At 51.4% G+C, this 26,018-nt stretch overlaps 8 protein-coding genes across 8 annotated transcripts; 5 read left to right on the top strand and 3 right to left on the bottom strand.

The window, feature by feature from the left end:
• Window positions 1-405: 405 nt before the first annotated feature.
• Window positions 406-3,866, bottom strand: BO85DRAFT_393688 (BAR domain-containing protein; the record flags this gene model as incomplete). Its single annotated transcript, XM_025656894.1, has 8 exons — window positions 3,083-3,866; window positions 2,911-3,001; window positions 2,370-2,855; window positions 1,611-1,659; window positions 1,318-1,473; window positions 687-1,248; window positions 501-632; window positions 406-438 (listed from the first exon to the last, which is right to left on the bottom strand). The coding sequence occupies exons 1-8, from the start codon at window positions 3,761-3,763 to the stop codon at window positions 406-408; spliced, it is 2,190 nt and encodes a 729-aa protein (XP_025517741.1). The 5' UTR covers window positions 3,764-3,866.
• A 3,988-nt stretch (window positions 3,867-7,854) lies between these two features.
• BO85DRAFT_250972 (uncharacterized protein) lies at window positions 7,855-8,703 on the top strand. The gene has a single exon (XM_025654930.1). The coding sequence runs from the start codon at window positions 8,184-8,186 to the stop codon at window positions 8,607-8,609; it is 426 nt and encodes a 141-aa protein (XP_025517740.1). The 5' UTR covers window positions 7,855-8,183; the 3' UTR covers window positions 8,610-8,703.
• BO85DRAFT_250971 (putative C6 finger domain protein) lies at window positions 8,704-11,891 on the bottom strand. Its single transcript, XM_025654929.1, has 3 exons — window positions 11,578-11,891; window positions 10,002-11,523; window positions 8,704-9,948 (listed from the first exon to the last, which is right to left on the bottom strand). The coding sequence occupies exons 1-3, from the start codon at window positions 11,750-11,752 to the stop codon at window positions 8,799-8,801; spliced, it is 2,847 nt and encodes a 948-aa protein (XP_025517739.1). The 5' UTR covers window positions 11,753-11,891; the 3' UTR covers window positions 8,704-8,798.
• A 571-nt stretch (window positions 11,892-12,462) lies between these two features.
• On the top strand, window positions 12,463-14,208 carry BO85DRAFT_447685 (25S rRNA (adenine645-N1)-methyltransferase). Its single transcript, XM_025659771.1, has one exon. It carries the CDS (start codon window positions 12,559-12,561, stop codon window positions 14,068-14,070), a length of 1,512 nt encoding a protein of 503 aa, XP_025517738.1. The 5' UTR covers window positions 12,463-12,558; the 3' UTR covers window positions 14,071-14,208.
• Window positions 14,195-15,452, bottom strand: pup2 (proteasome core particle subunit alpha 5). Its single transcript, XM_025659770.1, has 5 exons — window positions 15,360-15,452; window positions 15,286-15,298; window positions 15,138-15,216; window positions 14,702-15,045; window positions 14,195-14,612 (listed from the first exon to the last, which is right to left on the bottom strand). The coding sequence occupies exons 1-5, from the start codon at window positions 15,382-15,384 to the stop codon at window positions 14,333-14,335; spliced, it is 741 nt and encodes a 246-aa protein (XP_025517737.1). The 5' UTR covers window positions 15,385-15,452; the 3' UTR covers window positions 14,195-14,332.
• A 246-nt stretch (window positions 15,453-15,698) lies between these two features.
• On the top strand, window positions 15,699-18,637 carry BO85DRAFT_250954 (gamma-tubulin-complex subunit SPC97). Its single transcript, XM_025654928.1, has 4 exons — window positions 15,699-16,179; window positions 16,249-18,233; window positions 18,284-18,501; window positions 18,549-18,637. The coding sequence occupies exons 1-4, from the start codon at window positions 15,792-15,794 to the stop codon at window positions 18,628-18,630; spliced, it is 2,673 nt and encodes an 890-aa protein (XP_025517736.1). The 5' UTR covers window positions 15,699-15,791; the 3' UTR covers window positions 18,631-18,637.
• An 820-nt stretch (window positions 18,638-19,457) lies between these two features.
• Window positions 19,458-20,836, top strand: BO85DRAFT_447681 (uncharacterized protein). The gene is made up of 3 exons (XM_025659769.1): window positions 19,458-20,012; window positions 20,141-20,354; window positions 20,490-20,836. Exons 1-3 carry the CDS (start codon window positions 19,590-19,592, stop codon window positions 20,693-20,695), a joined length of 843 nt encoding a protein of 280 aa, XP_025517735.1. The 5' UTR covers window positions 19,458-19,589; the 3' UTR covers window positions 20,696-20,836.
• Window positions 20,837-21,332: 496 nt separating this feature from the next.
• Window positions 21,333-24,925, top strand: BO85DRAFT_393671 (class I SAM-dependent methyltransferase; the record flags this gene model as incomplete). Its single annotated transcript, XM_025656892.1, has 8 exons — window positions 21,333-21,471; window positions 23,366-23,511; window positions 23,568-23,729; window positions 23,792-23,875; window positions 24,012-24,133; window positions 24,210-24,448; window positions 24,500-24,677; window positions 24,723-24,925. 8 exons carry the CDS (start codon window positions 21,333-21,335, stop codon window positions 24,751-24,753), a joined length of 1,101 nt encoding a protein of 366 aa, XP_025517734.1. The 3' UTR covers window positions 24,754-24,925.
• Between the last annotated feature and the right edge of the window lie 1,093 nt (window positions 24,926-26,018).

The following is a 26,018-nucleotide window of genomic DNA, read 5'->3' as shown; positions in this document are numbered from 1 at the left end:
ATTTATTTGTGGGGAGGTTCTGGTTATGCTCCGCAGAAGGGATGTCGAGATTGTTATTTTGCCTGGGTACATTTTTGGGCAAGTGAGTTTTATCCTGTGGTTAGGTAAGATACGAGATTAAGTATATCTAATGTATGCCGTTGCGCAGGGTTATTTCGAGGATATCTCTATGATGAGATATCTGGGCTAATGGTATAGTAGGCGAATGTCAGTTTGATATGCATCGACTGTATCAGTCTACGATATACACTGCATGGTTTACGCTTCAAGCAGTCAATAACCCACGTATTCACACATCGAGGGATATAGAACAATTTCGCAAGACAAACAGGGTGAATTAACGAGGCTAGTTTCCAATAACAAGCGGCAACAAAACAATGGCGACAAATTCCAGCAACAACCGATTTACGCGCCCTCACGGCTCTTACGGTAGCTGGCCTGCAGGAAGATGCCAATTAGTCACGATGAAAAGACCACCAGTGAATTTTAATCGATCATACCTCTTGCTCAACCTGCAAGCCATCGACAACAGGAGCCAGCTCGCTGAGTATCTCGTAAGACCGCTTGTGGTACTCTAGCTGTGCCGCGATCAGGTCGGCCAGGTTCCGCAGAGGTTCGGGGGTATCGAGAACCTGAAACAGTCTGTCAGTCTTCAAGATTTCTTTCACCCAGATGAAACAACATACATTCTTCATCACGCTCACAGCCTCCTCGGTCTGTCCAACGAACTCATCCTCCGCCTGCTCAATCTCCGCACGAGCCTCCTCGCTCAGGCTGTCCCAGTCACCCCTGACAGCGGCCTTCTTGCTCGCCTTGATCGAGTCGAGCATAAGACGAGCGTTCTCAACGTTCTTACGTGCCTTCGCGGCGAACATCAAGTTCGTGTTAAGAGTGGTGTTCCAGCCAGCCAAGAAGCGGGACTGGATCTGAGCGTCCTGGGCCAGACGGGCCTCGCCCACCTTCTCCGACGCCAAAGCGTACTTCTCCAGCGCAGTAGCCAGAGGGTCCTCACCGTGCGAGCTCTGCGCCAGAGTCTGGGAACCTGCCAGAGAGGCGCGGGCAATAGCGTGGTTAAAGGTCTTGGGCTGCGGCTTGGCCGAGGGAGGCGCAGTCAGGGCAGCCTGAGCCTCAGCGGGAGAGGAGGCCTGGGAAAGGAGCTGGACCTTCTCGCTGATGGTGCGGCCCATGTCGTTGAAGGATTCGCGGATGTTGGGCGGGTAGTCATAGGCCTCGTTGGAGTACTGGGAACTGCATGTGATGAGGTCAACATGTTAGCTGACTGGGAGATGAAGCGTTAGGGGAGAAGATATAACGTACGTCACTTGAAGAAGCTTCTGGTGGACAATCTTCAGGGCATCCACCCGCTTCTCCAGCTCGATGTACTCATCGGGGAGTTGAGTGCGGTCATCGGCCTGACCAAGCTGCTCCTTGATCATCTGCTGAGTGCGCGCAGCAAAGGGCGAGAAGCTCGCGCTGTTCGATAAGACATAGCATGTTAGTATAAATGCTTGGTTTGCAGTCTTGGCTGTATGACAGCATCGGAGTGCCGCTGGAAATGCGGACAGTCTCCTAATCGGAGAAATTATTGCGGAGGGGAACAGTTATCTCACCTGAGGTTCTTTCCGAACGCCTGGAACTTATCCATGATGTCGTTGGACACTAAAATCTTCTGGAAAAAGCACGATATATCTAAACTGAATACAAATGCAGGAAGTCTGCAATAGGAGGGTCAGAGAAGATGGTGTTGATGTGCAGATCGCGGAGTCGAGGCCACTTTCCGTTCATTGGTGCGACACCGCCTTCGTATCGCTGGTACCGCCACGGTTTCATGCCGGCATGTGCCAGGCACCCAGGCAGCATCGCTATCTCAGGCTGTTATCATGTGGACAATTCTACTTTACTGCTACATATCTTACTCTTGGACAAACTCTAATGTGCGGACACCACTGGGTCACATTTCTTGCATTGTCTAGGCCCAGAAGAGGCCTGATAAGTATTAAACATGGTCTAAACCCACAATCCACAAACAAACCCAGGAACAAGACCTTAATAACGCGCACAAGCCCATGAACAAACAAGAATCCCATTGTCGTTATCGTCGTCGTAATAGCATGGCGTCAACCGCACCAATCGAATCATAGTACAAGTCGTCATCGCAATCAAAATGATATAGTACAGATGAAAATAAGGAGACACCGAAATCGTTAAGGAATGGCTGAAAGTCGTAGAAAATGCTCCCCGAGTCCGTGTTCAGTTACCCGGATTAAGTCAAAGTCGCCATCATCGCTCTCATGAGCCGTGAGCTCGGGCCTATGATCATCTCTTAGAATCTACACTTCACCGCTTGCGTCGGACAAGGCTCATCCTACCTCTGCGATCCTTTTTCACCTCGAGGATCTCCTCTTCTTCGCCGTCGCCAATAATCTCCGTGTCTCGGATCACCTCTCCACCGCCACGTCGCTCGATTTGCGTGTATTCCCGCAGATCGTCATCACTGTCTCGCGGACGTACAACGATTGCAAGTGGGCCGGACTGAAGCTTAGTGGATTGGGCTCCATCGTCATACCGCTCAATTCTACGCACGGGCGATGACCGACGGCGAGGGCGACCCTGGACGGACACGTTTCGTGTCCGAGAGACTGTCCTGGTTATTTTCGTTTCCTCCAGCTCGCCATGGTGGTGGTGATGATGATGGTGATGGCGCGACCGCGACCGGTGCCGGGACGGAGATGGCTCGATGAGCAAAGTCTCATGGCTCGTCCGGGGAGTGTAACTCTCCATGGCGATTTTTTCCACTATGCGGTCGCGATGTCTGTCGCGAATGGGAGAGGGTGAAGAGGTATGCTTATAATGTGCTTAGAGACCGTCAGCACCTTCGCTTTCTTGATGACCAGCACGTGGGAAACCTACTCTCGGTCATGCGCTTGATCTCACGACTTCGACTGATGACCTCGTCAATCTGCTCCTTGGAAAGAGCAACCTGGATGATGATCATTTTCCCCTGCAGCCACGGTTAGCGTTGGACAAGGCCCAGGCCATGTTTTTTTCCAGCTCGACTTTTGTATCCATGAAATATACACACCTCTTCCTCATACGGATAGCCAAACTCGCGGATCGCGCTGGTGTGAACCAACTTGCGAGGCATGCGAGTTCTGCCTTTCCGAGGATACGGTTTCTCCACGTCAACTTCCTCTACCATTCTCCCACGATACCGACTCACTGAGCGACGTGGGCGCTCCACAATCCGATCACGCTCACGGAACTCCCGGTACTCTTCATCGCCATAGTAGTCTGGTTCCGCGATACGGATTTCCTCGTAGTAGTCGGGCGAACGAACACGGTGGAAGGAGCCCCGTCTTCGCATCGGCGGGGGACTAGGAGGAGCTCTAGGCGGGTAGTCGCTATAGTAATATTCATCGACCTTGCGTGTTGGGCGGTCGAAAGTGTCCAAAGAAGACTGTCGGCGCAGAAGGCGCGGGCGCGGGGGAGGACTCTCGGCATGGCGGTAGGTGACCAGCGGGCCTGGGGAGTAGGCTATATGGTCATCCTCGTAGAATATTTCAGAGCGACGGGCAGGGGGGCCATATCGCTCCTGCTCCTGAAGGCGATATTCGAAGCGATCATCCTCTTCGACACGGCGGGGGCGCTCGAGTACCGGGGGTCCACGTGAACGGTGACGGTGACGGTGACGCTCACGGTCCCGCGAATAATGGTCCTCGTCGAGAGCCCCAGTAGAGCGACGGTAGTCGCCGTATCGAGACATGTGTGATATGTTTTGGATTGAAGGAGTGGATGACCTGATAGGGAATACTAGAGGGAGAGGAACTGACTGCAAGCGAACCGTGGGTGACGGCAGCGGCTGACTGGGGCGGGCCGTTGATTAAAAATATGGCGGGGCAGCGCAAAGAAAGCAGAACCGTTGATGAGAGATGGATTTGCGACAAGAGCGATGACGTCGGGGCTGTTGCTGAACCGTGTGTGAGAGTGAAATAGTCAACTCCAAGCGATGTAGATCTTCTTGTGTGGTGTAGTGTAGTGTAGTATGTGTGTTCCAGTATCTCTCTGGGGTGGGGGAGGGACTGGCTTTTGTATAAAAATGTCTGGCTCGCGATGCAGACGAATCTTTCTCTCTACTGATAAATACCGTATCTAGTATCTACAATAAAATTTAAAAAACATCATCTATAAAAAATGCGAAACAAAACCCCGGCAAATGTGACGTTAGCGGAGATACCGCAAAAAAACCGCCAAACCACCCAAACACAGCCAAAGTCCCTTGTAACTTACGCAGATCAGGCGGGCCCACGTGTATGCGTCTGGTCCCGATTATTCTTAGCCATTCGCCACGGTCTCTCGCCTTCTTTCGTTGCTTCCTCCGGCTGGCTCTCTCGCTTTCTCGCCCTCTTCCTCAGCCCCGATTCTGGTCTGCACCACTCCTCTCCGGGGCGTAGGCAGTGCAGGTCTGCCGGTCCAGCTGTCCTCTAGCAGTGGGTGCGTCATGCATCACGCCGCTGCGGGAGGGAGCAAATCCTACCCGGATGGAGCGTCTGCCTCTTTAGCTGCTGGGCCACTAGCCACCCTGCACGACCCCCCGGCTCGATCTCGTGCCCAGATAGTTTCAACAGGAGGAGTTTCACCCTAAGCGCATGCTGCTGGTAGGCTAGAACCGCTTCAGGGGAGCGGTTATTCGACCCAATGACATTTGCCTCCACGTATAGTTGGTAGCCTTGCGATGTCATACTAGTGTGATGGACCGAACACTTCGGAGAATTCCAGCTTGCCCCGACACCACTTACGTCCCTCTGGCTTTCAGATACCACTCCCACCAGTTGAGACCCATATTGGGTCTCACTGGCGATGGGGCGCGATAGTCGATTGGTTCACTGGAGCTTCCATCCAGTGTGGACTACTGCATTTAGCGATAATAGCCTTCATCACGATAGAGAGGTCAAATAACAAGTCTCTGAGTGGCCTGATGCTCACTCAGATATCCGGAGCGGATTGCAACTGACCAACTGTACATTGACCTGATCGCCCGCCAACAACACTATTGGAAACTCAATTAAGTTAACTCTCCACTTGTACATGGCTTTCTTACTGCTGGCGAAGCCATTTTGTCCGTTTTTACTGATCCACTGCGGGTTTCGAACGATCTCGACCCAAGGTAAGTGACTCGTGAGAAGCTGATGAGTACCTGAGATGATCTGGTATGAATGGACACCCAAACGGAACACAGCGGGGCAACGTGAGGGGAAGAAGACCATGTTCGAGACTAATGTTCTCGGAGATCTCTAAGGAAAATAGGGATCATTGGTTCCTTCAACATAAGGAGGACAAATGGATGCATTCGATTCCCGAAACGGAGAGCAGCCATTAGTGATTGATGTTCTTGCTGGCTGCAGACTCGACGTCAAAAATAAAGCCATGGGGGGCGCGCGATAATGGCAAGCCTAGCAAGGGCTTAGGCCCGCCTAATCTGCACTAATGCGGAGCCAACGAGAACGAGGCCGAAGCCATCTCCAAGAAAAACAAATCTAGTCTGGTGGTGCCAACTGTCGCCTGCGCCAAGCCTCCATCCAGGCAAGTCACCTGCACGCCTCCTCAATGGCTGTTATCGTCGGGTACTCACCACTCACTGCTCTCTCATTTCTCTCTGTGCTTCTCCATCCTGGAAAGATCGCTTCAGGTCTAGACTGAGCTCAGGGATATGCCCTGACCCCACAGTCTGCAGTGCCTTTGATTTTTGATTTGATCGGCCCAATGATGGACACGCTCGACATACTACTATTTCCGTTGATACTATCAACAAAACCTTGGACAATGCATAGTCTCCAGGTCATAATTGCCTTTCACCTAGGAGCTTATGGTCTGCATTGTAAGGACTCGACCGGCTGTCCTTTGTGTCTTCCCCTGTAGTCCAACATTCATAATTGTCATTGGTCGGAAGCCATGTCCCTCCCATGGTTGATATCCGTTCGTATAGCTATTTTCCGCTCGAAACAAACTTCCTAAGATTTACCGGGTGAGTGCTTGCCGTTCTTGCATGGCCTTATCCTATTGATGCCTTGTGCATGATATCCACCGTCCGTGGGGCTGACAAATGGAGGGATGTCTCAATTGAATGAAAGCTGATTGCAACAGTATGTGCCCATACGAGTTCACATCCAAGTGTTGCATTGTCGCAAACAATCTACACAAGAGCGGTGAGCGTGGGCAGCTGTTCCAGCTGTCCCCTATCATCACAGCCAGAGTAATTCGAGACCACCCCCGGAAGACTTCGGAGTACAACCCCATCATTCCCTGATACCGCGTTGTCAGAGTGAAAGCGTGAAGTGGAGTAGCCACTATTACCCTTCCTGGTGGCTTAATATGTGCCATGACTCAGAAAGGTACGTATGCTCTTGCCCACAAATTCGGCCGAATTACCTATGTGATGCTCTCGGGATTCCTAATACGGGATAACTTGGGTCAATCGGGCTCCTCCAGGGCCTCTGAGCCCAACGTGTGATACTGATAATGAACCTAAACTTGATCGTAAACTGGAAAAAGGAACTCCTGTCTCGAGCCGAGCCTGGCTGCTCTCGGACACACCCGGCTGCTGCGTGTTGCTTGAAGCGGTCAATTGCATTAGCTGTCAAGCATCGTTGTCAAGCTATTCAAGCATTCTTGTCTCAGTCTGTCATGGCCATCAACAGTCTATAGCGATCAGACAATACCTTTTATGACATTTCTCGCGCCGATGACGAGTTGAAGAACGGCTTGCCCTCTTTCCTCATCAGTACCAGATCAAGCCAAACTTGGCTATCACTACCACTCACACTATAATTTGGCAATTGGGCTGACGTGTTATCTTGCACTCACTCGGATTTCTGCTAGAACAAAACCAGTTCTGCCTTCCCCTCTAGGCTCGCATGCTACGTTTTACATTATCCAATACTAATCCCCAAGCGTCCTCGAACAGTCAAGAACTTTCAATACTTACTTCTTTTCCAAATTCTTTCCTATATCCAGGCCTGGTCGCTGCTACATTCAGCAGGAGCTTACTGAGCGAGTAAGAATAGTACTAGTACGACATATATATACTTGATAGCCCGGATATGCTGTCTCCATCATAAGATTAAATTGGACCTTCATAGTAGCACCAGCCAATAAAGACTGTCCAGCCTAATACTATCACTACCTCGAGACAGACAACAAGACCGGGGCTCATCTCTCTCCATCCCTCTTTATATGCTCAGTAGTATGCTCGTTACGACAAGAGAGATGCATCATCTCTAACTACTAGTACTAATATTTGCTCTTGATTTAGTAGTATTGGAAGACATTATACACTATTTTAGCAGTAGTAGTTAGGAGTAGGTGTTACTATGTATGATATCGCATCATACTATTGAGCATCGTCCGTCTTAACTCACGAACCTCGATCACATGGCAACTCATTGATTTAAGTCAGTTAAATATTCCGATTGACCCACTGTCAATTCTAATACTAAGTAGAGTAGTACAGTTCGCAATATGGAAACCATTCAAGCCGTAACACAATACTATCAGTGATAAGGATCATGACTATGACATAACTGTATTCTGTAGCCACCACGCCTGCTTCTCATAAGTATCTCTGGTTTCGTTAACAAGGGACCTTCGAGCACCAGCACCGGCCAGTACTGCTACCGCTACCACTACTTCAATAGTACTAATATAACTTTTGGGCCAGTTTCAAGATCTGCATCACATTTTCTACTACATGTGAAGTATGCCTGAAAAGAACATTATATTTAGCGCCTGATCCTCGCATGAAGTTCATTAATAAGTATGCAATAGTTCTAAGACAAGGACACAGATCATATCTGGCAACAAAGACTAAACAGGGATTATATCATGATGGTTGTGCACAGTAGTACGTAGTTTTATTATTATCATGCATAAGACCGTCACACTAAATACCCTGCATCTGCATATCAACCTATGACACCACCGCAACAGTAACCAAAACAAAAAGCAACATCAACCAGAAATCTGAAACAAAACAACATACAATCAATATCCAATTTCAGCCTTACTAACATGTATATTTCTGGAGCAACAACTTCTTTTTGCTCTTCTAGACTCGGTCTCGAACAAGAGGAGACACGGAAGGTAAAAAAATAGAGAGATCACATCTGACCCGACAGTTGACTAGTTGCATGCATATGCACGTGCAGGGCCATGCGAGGAATCAGATCTCGCCAGGTGGTTCCAAAACGGACTTTACCGAACCAGAGCACCATGGAAAAGGGCCTGTCAGCCTGCAGATACAAAGGGGGGAAGGGGACGAGATCATCCTTCTCTGCAGGGGCGGTGCGGATCAGTGGCGTAATGCGTTCGACCGGTCCTGTATGAAATTCAGAGCCCGGTCGAGCCCATGCAGAATGGTGGCGACATTCCTTTTTCTTCTTTTTTTATTGTTCTTTTTCAAGGTGGATACATCACATATACTTTGTACTCAGGCTGCGTTGGAGGGCTTCGTGCGACGAACCATTAGTGACTGTGACTTTGACAGCGGCAGCTCCGTTGCAGGTCTCGAACGGGGTGGAGACAGCACAATCCAGATGTCATGCTGTCGTCTGTGACACCTTGATGACAAGGGAATAAATATGATGTTGCCATGGTTGCTTCAGGGGCCCTTGTCAATAGAAAATTGATAGATCGTGTGGCTTGACGTTGACTGACAACGTTTCTACTGACTTGTAATTCAGGCCTGCAATCTATTGGCCTATTCTTGAATGAAACCTTGCCAGCCAGCAACTACTACGAAGTAATCATACCCGATCCTCGATTGAGAGGTTCAGTACGTCATCTTCCAGGCTTAGAAGTCCCATCGCCCAGCCGGCTTCTGATGGGCGTCTGGCGATGGTAACAAAGCGTCTTTCGCCGGGGTTACCCAAGGGTGTCTCTTGAACGGGTGGTGTCCACGTTGATGCCCGTTCGTACTCGGTCGTGTCTTTCCGCTCATACGGAGGTCCACGGCCTTGTTTCGCAGCGACTCTCCACGCATTCTCACAACTGTTGGCTATAGATTCGGACGTCTTCCAACCACTCTTTTTGGAGAGGCTGCGCAGCCTTGTTATGACCCAATCTCGTTGTGCGGGGTCGGTGTATTGGATTGCTGCGAAGAAGATCGGCACGGTCATCTTGATAAGACAAGATCCGAGTGTCGGGCTCAGACTCCCGGCGTCTAAATGAGATACTTGCGAATTGTAAATCCCAGCCGCGATCCTTCCAATAGCCTGTGAGTATCCTGCCGTAGTCGGCGCCGCTACCTTTGCAGATACCATCATGGCAGGAGGCATTGATGGATGTAACCGATGTAAGAGAATTCGTCCGGTGAGGTAATAGCCCCACAGAACAGCTATAGTATGTGTCCGGTACTGCAGAGCAGGCCCGAAAGGAGACGATATCGGGGTCACACTGTCGGGAGGCAGAGGCATGAAATACGGACCGAGAGCGCTTTCAAATGTGTCGAGTGCCATCAACATACTCTCCCACTCAACCTCAGCCTCTTCGTATGAACCGTTCCCGGCGCTTTCATCATCGTAATGGCCATGGTGAGGAAATTCGACAAAAGCTGGTGGAGGATGTCTTGGTCCGCGGGGAGGAGCCATACCATGGAACGGCGGACCAGCCGCTGGCGCACCGGAAGGAGGCTGCACAGGGCCACCGGCCGACGGTCTTGCTTGCTGTTCCGGCGCCCTCCCTGTGAAACGAGCCATGAACCTAGCGAGTCTGAAATCAGGTCGCCACTGTGATCTCGTAGCCTCTGTTGCTCTCAGCTTCCGCTTTCTGTCCCGAACACCAAAATCTGCCAGTCGTCCTAACAAGAGCCACAGATGATCCGCTGAGCCGTATATAGCATCCAGTCGACCCATTCCGGCGCGTGGGGGACACTGTCCCCATTGAGAGTACGGAATGCTGCTACTGTCAGTCTGATGGTACATCAATGAAAGATTGGGGATGTTACTGACAATAACGGACCGCCACTAATAATGCTCTGCATGACATCCTGCTGTAAATACCACCAGTAGAGGTCGCACTGGATACGAAAGTTTTCAATGTCTTTCCTAGTAAAATGTCTCTCGGGGCGAGAGCTGGCTTGACCATCATCGACCTGTCCGAACTCGTCGTAACTGACAGCCCGGCCAATAAGGCTGCCTATCAAATCTTCGTCGATGTCATGTTCCTTTTCTGCAAAAGGGTCATCTTCTGAACCATAACTGACTGAATATGAGGGTTCCACTATGGATATAATGGAGGACCCCCTATGATGTCGCTCAAGCCACACCCTGCGCCGCTGAGCACGCAGGCTACGGGTCATGCCAGCAAAGTCAATCTCGCGCACCAGCTGAGCCGACCCTGCGACATGACTATTCCACTTGGAGTGATCGGCCCCCATTACTTCGTAGTATCCTAGCAAAAGTGTAGCAGCAAGAGTACTGATCTGCTTGCGCCGCATGGGTAGGCCAACTGCGACACCGACTCTTCTAAGAGCATAATGGTAGTGCTTCAGGGAAACTGTTGGCGGGGCCTGTTGCAGGTAAGAAATATGTAGGCTGCTCAAAGCTAGGATGGCCTGCAGTAACGGTTGATTTTCCAAGGCTTTAAGGGGAAGCGTATAGGTCCAGAGTCCCTGTTGTGCCATTGGGACCGGGGACCCCAACATGGTGGAAGGATCAATTGGATGCCGCTCGAAAACAGATAGAGTGGGCCCGGTCGAATGGATGAAATGCAAGAAAATGCGTGCCGTTTTCGGATTGTTCAGTGGTGAGGAGCCATAAGTTGGGGAATAAGAGGTAAGTATGTTAGGCTCGTTCAAGTATGTGGTGAAAGTTCGAAGCTGCTGCTGGTCGCGATTAGCGGATGCCATGATAAGGCTGAGCTGATTGTAATCTTGTGCTAAGGTCTGCTCATGGCTCTCTTCGTCTGTATCAAGATCGTAATAATCGTCCTCACGTTCTTCTTCAACATTCGATAGTACCTGATATGAGTTTGGGGGTGCAAATCTCTCGCCGGGTGCCCGAGAAGATGCTTGCGGATATATTATGCCTGTATCAGTCGGGTACCGCGGCTCTAAGCCAGCTGACCGTTGTTGGTCCAGGAAAGCCAAGGTGTCTGCCGGCTCACGGAGTACTGGATATTCCTGCTGCGACAGAGTATGTGGCTGCAGCTGAAACTCATGAGGCGCCGCGGCTGTGACTGGCTGGGGAGACTGTTCCAAAGTTGCGGTTGCAACGGGCCTTGGAGCGAGGACCGGTTGGCCAGACCAGGCTTGCCTTTGCTGGGACACAGCATTATTGATATCCTCGCTGGGAGGTGGCACATTGAAGGTCTGTGAATTGATGGCTGCCGGTTGCGAGGAGGTACCAGTAATGCCCAAGGGATCCTTGAAGACTAGACGAGGGCCATAGCCCTTGCAATCGCGCTTTGACTTGATACAATTGTTACAGATGGGCTTCTCTTCGCCACATTTTATGCGACGTTGCCGGCAAGCTAGTAGGGCTGGTAAGCTCGAGTCGCTAAGACACGCTCACCGAAGAGACTCACTTAGACATCCAGACTTGGTGCGTTTCTTAGGCACTTTCTGAGTAGATCCACTGCCCGAAACCGCCGTCGTGGAGTCTCCCTGCACTTCCGCCGAAGTGTCAGGACCCGGCGCGGCCTTTGGCCCACTGGCAGATGGGTCTTGTAGTGATTTCCGGGTATGGTCGGTTGCTTGCATGGCGGCAGGGAATTGAGCGCAAGCTCGTTTCCATAGTCACAAGACAGCAACCGATAGTCTGTAAGGCGCCTAGACTAGGTACCGAGTCAAGGATTCCGATGTGGAGACTCATAGCCTGTGGGTGTAAAGAAGAGCAGCAGCGAATAATGCGTGGGGAGATCCGATGGGGAAGTTCTGCCGCCCAGCCGATGCGTTGTGTGATTGGCTGAAATCCATAGATTGAGCACCTCAGGCAGTAAGGCTGCCCCGCTGGGTGGAAGTCAGCACATCTTCACAATGCGTTTTGAACAGTTGATATCGAGGGGCAGGTCATTAAGCTGATAATATCTGTTGTATATGACCATAAGGAGCTGCTTGGTGGTGTCTTCGCCTTCAAACGGATCCATGTTTGGTCCTTATGATCGAATGATCTATGAGTAGCCATGACGGTTCCATCATATCCAGAGCATCGATCACGGTGTAAGGTAGCCACCAAACGAAGATCATGTACAGCAACAAAGCCCTTACCCCGAGTAGATTTATAGCCAGAACTGGGAGGCTGAAATCCACCTGACTATCACGACCCCAGATCGCAATACATTCCAAAAAGGGAATGGTGTACTAGTAACCTACTGTTCTGACCGCCCCAATCGATACGGCAGAAAGCCGCCCGCTGCCATTCTCCGCCTTTTATTGCCAGAAATTTTTGGGATTTCTCCTCACCGTCCACGCCGATATTTCCGGTCTAGAGCCACCAGATTTTCCTCAGGGAGAGCCGAATCATTGGGAAGAGTTTTGCAGTGAAGGACTTCATTGAGAACACAATTATGTTCGCCGTCCCAGGCTGGTCCCTCGAGACCTCTGCTCTCAAGCAGCAGCAGGCCGAAGCGTCCCAGAAGCAATCTTCGTCCAAGAGCTCAACTGGGGCTAATAGTACCCCCATCAACAACAGGGACAGGAAGCGCAAGCGCGAAGATCATGTCACCAAGGGCAATGTCGATGAGATGTACCGTCGGCATATCGAGGGCCAGAAACCGACCCCCAAGGGCCAGAAGCAGAATGCGAACAACAATGCCGTGAAGGCTGATAAGAAGCCTAAGAAGGGTGGAGATGGTCAGGGAAAGCAGAGCGAGGCGACGAAAGAGCAGCCCAAAGAAAAGACCGAGACTACCGGGGAGGAAGGAAAGCCCGCCAACAAGAAGCAGAGGAAGAACAAGAACAAGAACAAGGATCAGCAGCAAGAAGCTTCAACTGAGACTCCAGCTGCCGAGTCCCTACCTGTCGCTCCACCGAAAACAGAGGCCATTCTTACTCCCCTCCAACAAGCTATGCGACAGAAGCTGATCTCATCCCGTTTCCGTCATCTGAACGAGACGCTATACACGACACCCTCTGCCAAGGCCTTTGAGCTTTTTAGCGCGAACCCGGAACTGTTCGACGAGTACCACGCCGGCTTCTCTCGCCAGGTCAAGGAGTCCTGGCCTTCCAACCCCGTCGATGGCTACATCAAGGCCTTCCGCGGTAGAGGGGCAGTTCGTGGCTCTTCCAAGAAAGGAAAGTTTGACAACAAGCGGAATTCCGCTCTCGCGCTCCCTCGTCGGCCCAATGGACTGTGCACCATTGCTGACCTTGGCTGCGGTGATGCCCAGCTCGCCCGCGCTCTGTTGCCCTCCGCCCAGAAGCTGAACCTCAAGCTTCTCAGCTACGATCTCCACGCCCCCGAGGGCTCTCCGATCACCAAGGCAGACATCTCCAACCTCCCATTAGCCGACGGCTCTGTCGATGTGACTGTCTTCTGTCTCAGTCTGATGGGCACCAACTGGGTCTCTTTCGTGGAGGAAGCATGGCGGGTCCTGCGCAGTGACGGCAAGGGCGAGTGTTGGGTCAGTGAAGTCAAGAGTCGCTTTGGCAAGGTGCACCGCAAGAAGGCACAGATTGGAGCGAAGAAGCCGCTCAGCAAGTCAGAGAAGAAGAAGCTCAAGAAGAAGGCTGGTGACGATGAAGGCTCCGACGTTGATGACGCAGATATCTATGCTGAAGACGCTCGTCCGGCTGACAATGACGATGAGACGGATATTTCTGCTTTCGTGGAGGTGTTCCGCACGCGAGGCTTCGTTCTGAAGCCCGAGTCAGTTGACAAGTCCAACAAGATGTTTGTGAAGATGGAGTTTGTCAAGGCGGGTGGTGCTCCTACCAAGGGTAAATATGCCTCGACGACAGGCGCAGCTGCTGGTCCTGGAAAGAAGAGGTTCATTGACAGGTCGGCCCTCGCTGACAAAGGGATGACTGCGGAGGAAGAGGCCGCTGTTCTCAAGCCATGTGTCTACAAGATCCGGTAGTAGATAGCTGTGATCGGAACTTGGGTGTTACAATTACTAGCCATCTGTATATACTATGATATCATCGGCTGCTTGTTTGGTCATTAGAAAAAAGTTAGTTTGCAATTAAAAGAAGGCCGGGGCATTTAAGCATTCAAAGTCATTAGACGAGGTCGTTGTTCTTTTCTATGGATACCAAGACAATTACCAGTCCGGACAGGACGAACTATTGCTGATATACTCGTTGGCCCATTATATCTTCATGCTTAGAGGCCCTCCTCCCTTATTGGTTGCTGCCCAGCTGCGCAACAGCCCGACCCATCTCCTCATCATCGTAAATACGGAAGCCCTTCTCCTTAGTCACACTAGCGAGCTGAACGTTCTTCGCGTCCAGCTTCTCCTCCATGACCTGCTTCAGCGTCTTGAGAACCAGAGTCTCTGCCTCACCCAGCGTCAAGGAACGATGGTATTCATTCTGCAGCTCCGCCTGCGCACCCTCGCTTCCGGACCCGATAGCCTTCGCATCGTATCGGTAGAACGTTCCGGACGGCTCCGCGTGGTATCTAAAATAAGCAGAATCAATCAGTACACACTTTCCCAGTAACTGTCTCACTGCCCCGCCGGTGAGTAAGCAGGAAAACACCCAACGTACAGTTGCGGACCATCCTCATCAATACCAGCAAGCAGCAAGGCGACACCAAAAGGCCGACTCATGACGCTCTCCTCGTCGTCTCCCGTCTCTCCGAATCGCAGGGCCAGGTCACAGATGGCCTGGGTGCAGCTCTCGACTCTCAACGGCTCGGCGTAGTGGAAGGCATGGTTCTGGCATTCGACACGGGCGTGCTCGACCAGGGACCGGGCATCTGCCTGCAGACCGGACATGGCACAGCCAATGTGTTGGTCGATCTCAACGATCTTCTCGACGGAGGAGGCCTCGAGGAGGCTGGAGGTGACACGCTTCTCGACACCCAGGATGACACCTTCGGAGGTGGCGACCTAGAGCTATGTTAGAATTATTGAAGGTTATGAATGTAGTTGATGGCTTCGAGCGGCTTCAGATGTCATCGGGCAGGAACGGATGCACGTACACCGATCGCTGTTGAACCCAGCTTGATAGCTTCGAGAGAGTATTCGACCTGGAACAAACGCCCCTCCGGAGAGAAGGTGCTGTTATCGCATGGTTAGATACTGTATGTATTCGCATTGCTATGCAGGAAAGGGGCATCAGAGTCGTACTTGATTCCACGGTCTGTCAAGGAAAGCTGTTAGTTAGATGACCGCATCAGAGGGGGAGGTCTGACGGAGCTTACCGTATTCTGAGCGGGCAATGAACATGTTGGATTATGTGGGAGATGTGATGACAATTAGTGAGATGGAGATAAGGTAGGGAAGAATGGGGGAGAAAGACGAGATTGGGATGTAGGAGATAGAGGGAGGAGGGTAGAGTTGGCAGCAGCTCTTGGGGAAGCTCGGGCGAAGCTGTTGCGGTTGTCTACGCAAGTCCGGCGAGTGCCTGGCGGAGAGGGCGGTCGCTGCCCCAGGCCGCAGTCAGGCATCCACGGCCGACTGTTTGCTTTGCCCGGATGGAACCCAAAACTACGGCTTCGGGACGTGTAGTCCGGGTCCAATGGTTGCTGTTTTCTCCCCAGGATTTGGAATTACACTCTGTTTACTTCATTCAATGGTGTTAGTGGCACAGGCTGCATGATTGTTCCTCGTATCTTCCTCGACCTTGCGGGACCATGTCCGTCAATGAGCGTCGCGCCAGCTACATGAGCGCCCCGAGACCCCGCGTTGCGTCCAACCGCGTCGCCGACGCTGAGAAGCCCGGTCTGCGCAGCGCTGCTTCCCCCTTGCAATCGGAGAATATAGACCATCGCGGGAGCACCTCCAGCCAGAAAACCAGATCGTCCCGCGACCAACAACCTATCGTTAGCGACAAGCGTACCGAGCGAATGGCGATGCATACGCGAGACAAGTCCCAGGTTCGAACGAGAAACCCGGTCAAGGAGTCGTCCAATGCAGGCAATAGAGGTGAATTCATGGAGAGGTCCCGATCGAAACGAGGACCGAGTCAAGCCGAGGGGGCCAGTCCCAATTCCCGAAAGAAGGATAAGCAACCAGTGGAGAGTCAGTCTCACTTCCTTGAACTACTGGCAGGTAGAGAGATGTTCGCGCGCTAACTATATCTTGCTCCAGCTCCATGGAACCCTCAGGCTTCGTTAATGCCCCATTCCACAGCACCGTTAGCTAGTCGAGTATCGTTTCCTCCTTTGGCTTCCGCTCTGCCTCAATCGCTTCAACCAACTCCGCTTCGCGAGCTATCAGCCGATGCGCAGGAAAGGGCGATACTGGAGGATTTGCTATACGTTTTTATGGGATTTGAGGGCCAATACATTCATTACAGGTCATATGACCCGTCCCAGGAGAAGGACAGGTTGACCGGACCTGCTTTCCAGCTACCCTCGGGAATGGACCCGACCCTAAAGGAACTTACACAATCGACCCTGAAGATAGCGACTCATTACAGTGCGCTAGAATCATTTGTGGAGGTACAGAGCCGCGCAGAATACGGGGCAGTCAGCCATGCGCTATGTGCGACGATCCGGAAATTGCTCAAGGAGTACCTGGTCCTCGTTGCCCAGCTAGAGCACGAATTACTGAACAACCCGAGCTTCACGTTACATGTTCTTCATTTACACCTAATGCCGACGAGCCAATGTTTGGCTCAGCTGTATACTCTGGGTCAGGAGCTCCTCCGACGAAACGGGCTTCTAGACCAGGACCTCGACGAATCAATCGACGACTTCGACGATGTGGACAATATCCTGGAGCAGCTCAAGGAAGGTGGAGAGCTTGTGCCTGGAGCCATGTCTAGCAAGAGGATCTGCAAAGGCGGCAATGTTCTGCGGCTCCTTACTGAGCAGCTGACGACATTCTCGGGTGACCCGACCACGAAAGCTCTTTTGGAAAGGCTGCTTCGGGATGCTAGTCGGCCGTACATGACAATGCTTAATGAATGGTTACACCATGGAGGTATCAAGGACCCACATGGCGAGTTTCTTGTCAAAGAGCAAAAGTGGATCAAGCGGGAGAAGCTCGAGGAAGATTACACGGACGAATACTGGGAGAAGCGATATACAATTCGCGAAAACGAGGTTCCACCACAACTGGAAAGCGTCAAGGACAAAGTCCTTCTGGCCGGAAAGTACCTGAATGTCGTGCGAGAATGTGGTGGTGTCGATGTTAGCAAAGCAGTGAAAGATGTTCCGAAAACCCTCGACGACCCTCGCTTCCTAGAAAACGTCAACGCAGCCTACACGTATGCCAACGCATCGCTGTTGAATCTCCTTCTCACGAAGAATTCCCTTACGACCCGCTTCCGTTCCCTCAAGCACTACTTCTTCCTAGATCGGTCCGACTTCTTCTCCTACTTTCTCGAGCTCGGCGCATCTGAACTACGCAAGCCCGCCAAGAATGTCAACGAAAGCAAGCTCCAATCGCTTCTCGATTTGGTATTGCGACAGCCTGGGAGTATCGCGGCTCAAGACCCGTTCAAGGAAGATGTCAAGGTCCGAATGAACAAGGTCGGGCTCACGAAATGGCTGATGCAAGTTGTAAGCGTTTCGGGTATCGATCAGGATAACCCGGAGGCGGCAATCGAGAAATACCAGGCACCTACAAGCCAGAGTGGAGAGGATGACAAGGATATATTGGGCTTCGATGCGTTGGAGCTGGATTACTCTGTTCCTTTTCCGCTATCCCTTGTTATCAGTCGCAAAACGGTTCTCCGGTACCAGCTGATTTTCCGACACATCCTGTCACTCCGTCACATTGAAACCATGCTTGTCACATCGTGGCTAGACCAGAGCAAGGTCATTGCCTGGAGGCACAAGTCCTCTGACCGACGACTTGAGATGTGGAAAAGGCGAGCATGGAACCTGCGGTCCAAGATGTTGGTGTTTGTCCAGCAGCTCCTCTACTTTTGCACGGCGGAGGTCGTAGAGCCCAACTGGCAGAACCTCATGGACCGGGTAAATGGCACTGATGCCGACGGCTCCGAGGTGACCGTCAACGGCACTAAACAAGTCAATCGCACTGTGGACGAGCTGATGCAGGACCATGTGGACTTTCTGGATACATGCCTCAAGGAATGCATGCTGACGCAGGCTAAGCTGCTCAAGGTTTGTCAACAAGCCTACTATGATCGCATCCCGTACTAATAATCGTCCAGATCCACCATCGACTCATGACCTGCTGCACCATGTTCTCCTCCTGGGCCACATCCTCTCTTGCGCGCGCGCTTGCTTCAGCGGACCCTGACTTGGCGGGAAACAAAGCCGCTGGCTCAGATGGGCGAGGATATGACCCGTCGCGTATCGACAAGCTAGAGGAGACGCTGCGTCGATGCGAGGAGCATTTCAACCGCCATCTGCGAATTCTGATGGACAGGTGGGGATCCCTTCACGCTGTTGACGACGACGCTAACGATATTGCAGCTTGAACTACTACGCCGCGACTGAAAGTGTCGTTCTTCTTAAGCTGGCGCATGCCTTGAGCGCGATCAGTAAAGACGACTGAAACGAGAACCTTACTATCTCCACTGAAAGGTTCCGAGGGTAACCTCACCACTTTCGCAGTTTGGAATAACATACAAGCCGACAATCCTCCACAGGACGCGGCGACATCCAGCACCTAAACACAGCCGTGCCAGGCCGTCCCTTGATGAGGGACTTTTACAGGCCAACCCATAAGCCATATAGGCCGCGCTTGGAAACTGCAATCCAGAGACAGGTTGGGAGTTTCTGCACACAACCTCACCTCACCCCTTCACCCCCTCTATAGTTTTATGTTTTATTACCTATGTGTTAGCCACGGCAAGGCTGGAGTATCAGGAAGAAAGACGGCCGGACGGGACATGCTTGACGCCCGATGATGATTTGCGAATACCCACTACTCTACTGAATAATGCAATGCAATGAATGACCAGATTATGAACGAACAAAATCACACCTAAAATTCCGCCCGAATGATCCATAGTCCCGTTCTATGGCTATGAGTCAGTAAGGCAACCCGGAATCGGAATCCCTCGGATGGAATCCCCGACCGTAATTGCAGTCAACTAAGCTGAAGTATCGCAACGCTTACCAGAAGAGTATTAGCTTTGCATCATTTCTATCCATAGGAAGATAGATAGTAAGCTCGCAGCTCTCACCATGTAAGACATGTAGAATATAAGCCTGCGAACCCGATAGCGACTACATCGGAAAATAATAATAATAATAATAATAAGCACGGCAACTATTGATGCATCAGATCACCTGCCGGTGACATGATCTCACTAAACGGAGGAATGAATGAATATATGAACCCCTTGTATCCCTCCCCCTCCTTCTCCCTCCCCCTCACTGCACCATCATAATCATCATCGTGACATCTAAAAACCATACCATCCCACCTATACAAAACCCCCAACAAGCCTGCACCCCAACACCAACACCACCACCACCACCACCAACATCAATACACACGCAATCAAAATGCCCTCCCTCCTCACAACCCTCAAACCCACCATCCCCCTCCCCATCTCCCAATCCTGGCTCCAATCCCCCACCCTCACCACCCCATCCCGCACAACAATAACACTAACCACCCTCACAACCCTCCTGCTCCCCCTCCTCTACAAAAACTACAAAACCTACCTATCCTACGGCCCCGGCGGCGCCCCATACAACCTCCTAGGCTGGTTCGGGGTGACATTCCTCCTCTACCCATTCGGACGCAACATGACCAGCACAACCATCTACGAGAAGAAGATCGCGAACGGCGAGACGCAGTCATACCTCTCCGAGGACACAGTAGATCTGCTCAACGCTTTGAAGAAGGAGAAGAGACCCGTCGTCGGACCGCATTATGTGCCACAGCGCCAGGTGGAGGAGTTTGCGGGGGAGGAGGTGAAGATGGTATGCACACTCTCACTTTTTTTATTAGTATCCCTAAGACTCTTAGATGAGGTGGTGGTGGTGGTGGTGGTTGATATGTGAGAACTTGGGAAGGCTGATAGTATGGGTTTTATGTGTGTGATGTATAGTACCTCGACTCGCAATTCTACGCCCTCGCAGAGCAAAACCCGCAGTTAGTGAAAGTCGCCGATTCGCGCTTGGAGCTGCATGCGGGTGCGATATTCCTTGCGACGGAGGAGTTGATTAATAGGAATGAGACGACGAGGAAATTGAATGGCGAGTGTGTGCATGTCCATCGCTTGAAGGATTATTCGTTGCATATGGTTTTGGCCCCTGCCGATTGTGAGTTCTTCCTTTTCATTTTCTGGGTTTGGTTTTGACAGTGTTCGGCGTGTTTGTATTGGGATGTTTGGATGGTGGGATCAAGAGATAAATTGGTCTCTCTGTTTTCTGGTTACTGGTGCTGACTTTCTGAAGGTAAGAAAGTTTTCGATGCTGGTTGGGGTCAGAGACATGGGTTCAGTGGTGTGGAGATTCCCAGGGCTTTGGCGGGCGGGAAATTGATTCAATTGCCATCTGAGTATGTGTTGATCTATGCGCCGAGAACGAAGGAGGAGGTTACTTTGGTGCTGGGTCTTATGAAGGCCAGTCTGAGATATTTGACTGGCGAGGAGGTGCAGTGAAGAAAGAATATTCCGAAGGAAAGGAAGTACTCGGCAAAGGTCGGGTGTGGTTACGTATAGCATGACCCATTGTATAATACGCTAGTCGAATTTTGTACGCTAAAAAGAAAGAAGAAAGCGCCCCTCTCTTACTCTTGTGAACTCATATATTTTTCCTGCATAATAGAGTGGTGATGATCAGGGCACCATGGATTACTAGTTCCGAGACAGACACACTGGGACGCTTATTCTAATCCTGAGAACCTTGGAGTGGATTTGCCAAAAACAACAGAACGAGAACACCTACCTTCAGCACTACATAACGCTCCTCATCTACTAGATATTCTTCACGATCCTTCAGACTTCACGTCCGTTGACAGTAGCACTACGTACTGACAACTGCCGCAAGTATAGTGGGCACTGCCCCAGGGCACTAGCGGGCCTAACCGCCCCGTAGATAGGCCCCGACGGCAGGCCTTCCCCTACCCGAAGCTGAACCATGGTTCTGGGTTTGCCGCCAACTATCTGCGTGCCCTGTGCCCATGTCCTCTTCCCATGTCAGACCCGACGGCATGGATGCTCTAATCTCAAGCCCGTCTGACGGCTTGACATGCATGACCTCCCTGTCTGCATGCATGGGTTGCGCTCGGGGAATATCATGGCCACATCAGTGCACGCTCTTGGCACAAAGCTAATGGAACAGACGGGTCGGCCATTTGTCCCCATCGAAGCCACCAGCAATTCGGCTGAATGGCGAACCGCGTTTCATGTGTCACCTCTGCGGAGCCCGGCCGTTCGTCACAGGAATGCTTTCTCCTCGGGTTCGAGTGTCCTATTGTACTCGAGACTGGGTCACGGTTTAGGGGAGAGAAAGGAGTCAGTTCCGGACCTGATATGGGGACAGTGCTGTATCGGCCGTTTCCCAGAGCAGTTGTGTCTAGAAGCCTCAGCATCCTTTTAGGTCCCGATCATCTGTCGCTCAGTCGGACTCAGAGTCACTGTTCATTCGCCACGGGAAACGCCATTGGTCTGTCCTTCAGGGGCGGTCGCACGCCAAAAACTCTGCCAGCCTCGACGTGAACCGGCCATCTCAGGTTGCTGTTAGTCGCATTTACTAAGCCCTTAGATCATTGCGCGATACCAAAAGAAGCGGTGAGTGTGTGTGGATGCAGGGCGAGTGTCATAATAAGAAGGGGCAAGAAAATCCTGCATCGAAATTGGCCGGGCTAGTGGCAGACTTAGCACCTCCCCGACCTTTTAGATTCGCCTACCTGTGCTTTACAATCGTTCAGCAGACAACCCCACCTGTTTCGAGCATTGATGCCGTCATATATTATGTCCCTGAATGTCTTGTATGTTAGTAGAAATCCCAGGTAGTCGCCGTGATGGAGAGTCGCTTCTGCCTTGAAGGTGACAGCGGGACGAAGCCAGGAATCCCGACGGCTCTGCGCCCACAAACCCCGAGAAGTCTTTGGCCTCCAATAAATGCGACGGGACTAGGTGACCCTAACTTTGAGTCTTTGACTGGCTCCTTGAGTGGAGCTCAGAATTCTTGACAGTTTCAACCCCCTCTGGCCTCGCTTTGCTTCCCCCCTCTCCTGTGCATGAATATGGTCATACAGAATGTGACCTATGAGCGGCTGAACAATGCAGTTCATTCGTAACGTCCCACCACCTCATTCGCCTGGGTGCAGCCTCGCACACTAACAGTCAGGCTCATATCTGAACCAGGTGAATCACAAGGCTGTCATCTATAGTTGCTTGACAAGAAAGATTCTCTGTGTGGCCATCAAGTTCTTAGTTTGTGGCTTAGGAAGTAGACTCACTAGTACTTGGCTTGGCTCATGCGACAGAGCATCCTTTGCATCTGAGCAGGCACGATACGAGCCTAGTAACAACAACAAACTTTCTGCGCCCCGGTCATCGCGAGGAAGACAGCGCGAATCCTTCGCCTTATGGACAAGGGAAACGAGCCGATGAATTGTTAAAGCCATTGCGCCGCCGGCCTTCCAGGTTGGCAGCCGGTCGTGGCCTACAGGCTGGGCCCAAGGAGTCATCCTGGGCTACCCATATGCTTATTTTGTCGGAATTGTTGACCCCTCCGGAAGGTACTATCAGCCCCTCCTTCCCCTGGGCCATAGTACCAACCTATCCAATGCCCGAATAAGCATGTATTTGACCCAGCAAGGCGTACACCCAACAATCCACGAATTAGTGTAGTTAGATCATGGATTATCCTGAGTCCGGTCTTGCTTGCTCGGAAATACGTTTCAGGACCAACCTGCCAATGATATATGGTTTTTGGTCTTTCTGCCCCCAGTCAGATGCTTGGTCCTGCATAGAGCGGAAATTTCCATCATCCGTACTAAAACGTACGGACGCTGAGTCCCGCATAGTAAGTACTGCCCCAGCTCGTTCAGCGAGGCCAAGATAGTACTTCCTTGTCTGTGCCCAGTGGGACTTTTATCGCCCTCCGAATTCTGGTGCGTGCCGCATCAACCGCTTTTGGAACATCCACTGAGCACACAGCCTCCATTGCACCTTCTCCCACATTATAGAAACCCCTTTTGCACTGAATTTCTTTTGCCACACATCAACATAACCACATCAACACATATACAGTTACCCTGGGGAACGAATTAACGATGACGTACACAGCCCGTTGCCATAACCCGTGCGTGCTGTCAGGAGAGACTAACCTTCTTCCATCAACAAGGAGCCCTGACTCGCAGACGGAAAATTTGGACGAGACGTATCGGCACACAATAAACGTTCACGGACGCGAATATCAGCAATACTCGATTGATAATGAGATATCATTTCAGCCAGTTGATCGTGTAGAAGCCAAGAACCTTGCGCGACAAAAGGCCATGGCTGACTTCCCTCTTACTAGGATGAAGCGAATCGGCTCGAGCTCCAGAATAAAGTCTTCAACAAGATCTTTGATAATCGGCTGATCTTCCCGCGAAACTGTGAGCCTCAAAGAGTTCTTGATTGTGGTCACGGCGCGGGGTCCTGGGCTATCCAGGTAGCAGAAGAATTTCCAGAATGCGAGGTTAGATCTGGGCAAGTAGCGCTGTCATTTCATGAATGACTAACGGCATAACTGAATGAAAGGTCATCGGTGTTGATATATCCCCTCATATGATACCAGATAACGACGATGATGATTTTGATGTGGCGGAAAACTTGGAGTTTCAAGTAAGGCACTTCTTCTCTTCCGACACCTATGAGTGTGCCTCTGCATAGTGCCAGAGCACACAATTCCCTTTCAAATATGAAACCTAAGTCTGCCGAACTGTCCCCATCGAGATGAATCTAATCTTTAAATCGGTAGGTCGACGATCTGAACCGCCCCTTTACCTTCCCCCCTAGATATTTCGATCTCGTCAATTCGAGAATGATGGCAACAGGTATCGATGGATCCCGATGGTCGTCATACATACAAGACATCAAAAGGTCCGGTTGTAAAGAGCAGGCCCTAGGGTCACGGATGCTGTGAAGATAATGCGAGACTGACTTCAAGGTGGAATAGAGTTCTGAAACCAGGCGGTTGGGTGCAGTTGGTCGAGATCTACTTCAACGTCCAGTCGGACAACGGTTCGCTCACGGAGAAGCACGCATTGAGACAGTGGAGTACAAAGCTCATGAGCTCAGTGGAAGACGTCAAGGATCTTCGTGTAGGCACCCGCCTGAGAGATCTCCTGCAAGCAGCAGGGCTGAAGGAAATCGAATCCACGATGATACCTGTCCCCCTTTGCGAATGGCCTAGCGGTGAGTTCTTCCAAGCCAGTTTTAGTGGATAGAATTCTGACAATCCAGTAGAACCAAGGATGCGAGACATAGGCAAAGCCAACCGCAAGATCACCAAACACCTGCTCACTGCAGTAGCTCTCTACCCCTTGACCCAACGCCTGCACATGTCGCATGACGAGTTTCAGCAGCTGATCGATCAAGCACAAAAAGAAGCGGAAAACCCGAGCCTGAAAACATATTTCCCTTTGTAAGTGGGTCGTTCGAATGGTCCAAACTGATGCTGACGATTCAGGTACGTTGCTATCGGACGAAAACCATCATAGAGGGTCTTATGGTTGGGGTAGCGGTCATGCGAATGCAGAATTAGGGACGCAGCAGATCGGGGATGTCGTTGGGGTGCATTAATGGGAACCGGTACTGTTTGGGTATTGACTTCGAGGCTGGAGTTCGAGATAAGCTAGACAATGCCCAGCCAAAGAAGCCCCTTTCACACATATTTCCTCCGCAATAAGCTTCCATCTGATCAGCAGATAGAGCCCCAGTATACTGTCACGCATATCCCCGAGGACTCTTCATCCCAGTGGTCTTCATTCGAAGCCTGTTGAGAGGCCAGGGAGTTTCATGACGTTTTTAAGTCACCGTGGTCGAGTCCTGCCGGTCACCAAAGCCGTCCCAGGTCTTGAACAAGCACAAGATTGCCGGAGTAATGATTCCAGTGGTACTGGTGAAAGTGATAGCGTTCACGGAAATATCTCGAGCGTTGCACTAACGGATTGGGTTGGGACCCGGCTGGACTTGGCTTCTACTAAATCAAGAACAGGAAGGAGCTATGGGGACGGGGCAGGAAATCATGCTCGTTGCAACTGACTGGACAGGTGAACGGAGAGGCAAGCGAAACCCGGCCATTAAGTACTAACCATTGCTGACGACCACCGATGAGGAGAGTGATGGGCCAGCCACCCCTCAAGAATAATCACCCCACCAAGAGGGAAGTGCCGGTGGTAAATCGGGTGGCTCAATTAGCTCATCTCGGAAGGTAAATTGCGGATATTGAACGAGTCATGAATGGGGAGGGAAAGAGCAGAGCTAACACCCCAGGAATGACCATGAAATGATGGAACCACAAGGTTCAGGGACACAAAGGGGTAAACCAGGGAGGAAGAAGAAAACAAGATTTACGGCGACGAGAAGAGAGGAGGAACAGCGTTTCGGGACGGAACCAGAGCCACGGGACCAGGTGTGCCTGAGTCCTGCCCACGGACTGACTCGATCAGAAATGACCGCCCCAAGATAAGCTCAGGCCCAGATGCTCTCCTCGCAGCAACCCGCCTCTGAATAACAGTCCGCGAGGACTTCTTTCAAGAGCACATGGGGCAAGACAATGGTCTACGCAGTCATTGCCAGCCCGTCCTTAATGAATCGAGCCCCGTCGCCCCATTTGGGGTGCTCCTTTGGGCCAGGACGCGATGGTAGCCTTGACCTATCCTACCAGCAGAAAGGACTCTTACTGCTGCATATTTACCGGAGTATGTACCTCGCTCTGTTACTACAATAGTCTGACCATGGGTGCTTATTTGGCGTTTCCACA

Source organism: Aspergillus piperis (assembly GCF_003184755.1).
Source record: "Aspergillus piperis CBS 112811 unplaced genomic scaffold BO85scaffold_5, whole genome shotgun sequence".
Lineage (NCBI taxonomy): Eukaryota > Fungi > Ascomycota > Eurotiomycetes > Eurotiales > Aspergillaceae > Aspergillus > Aspergillus piperis.
This window is presented reverse-complemented; position numbering and strand designations above follow the sequence as displayed.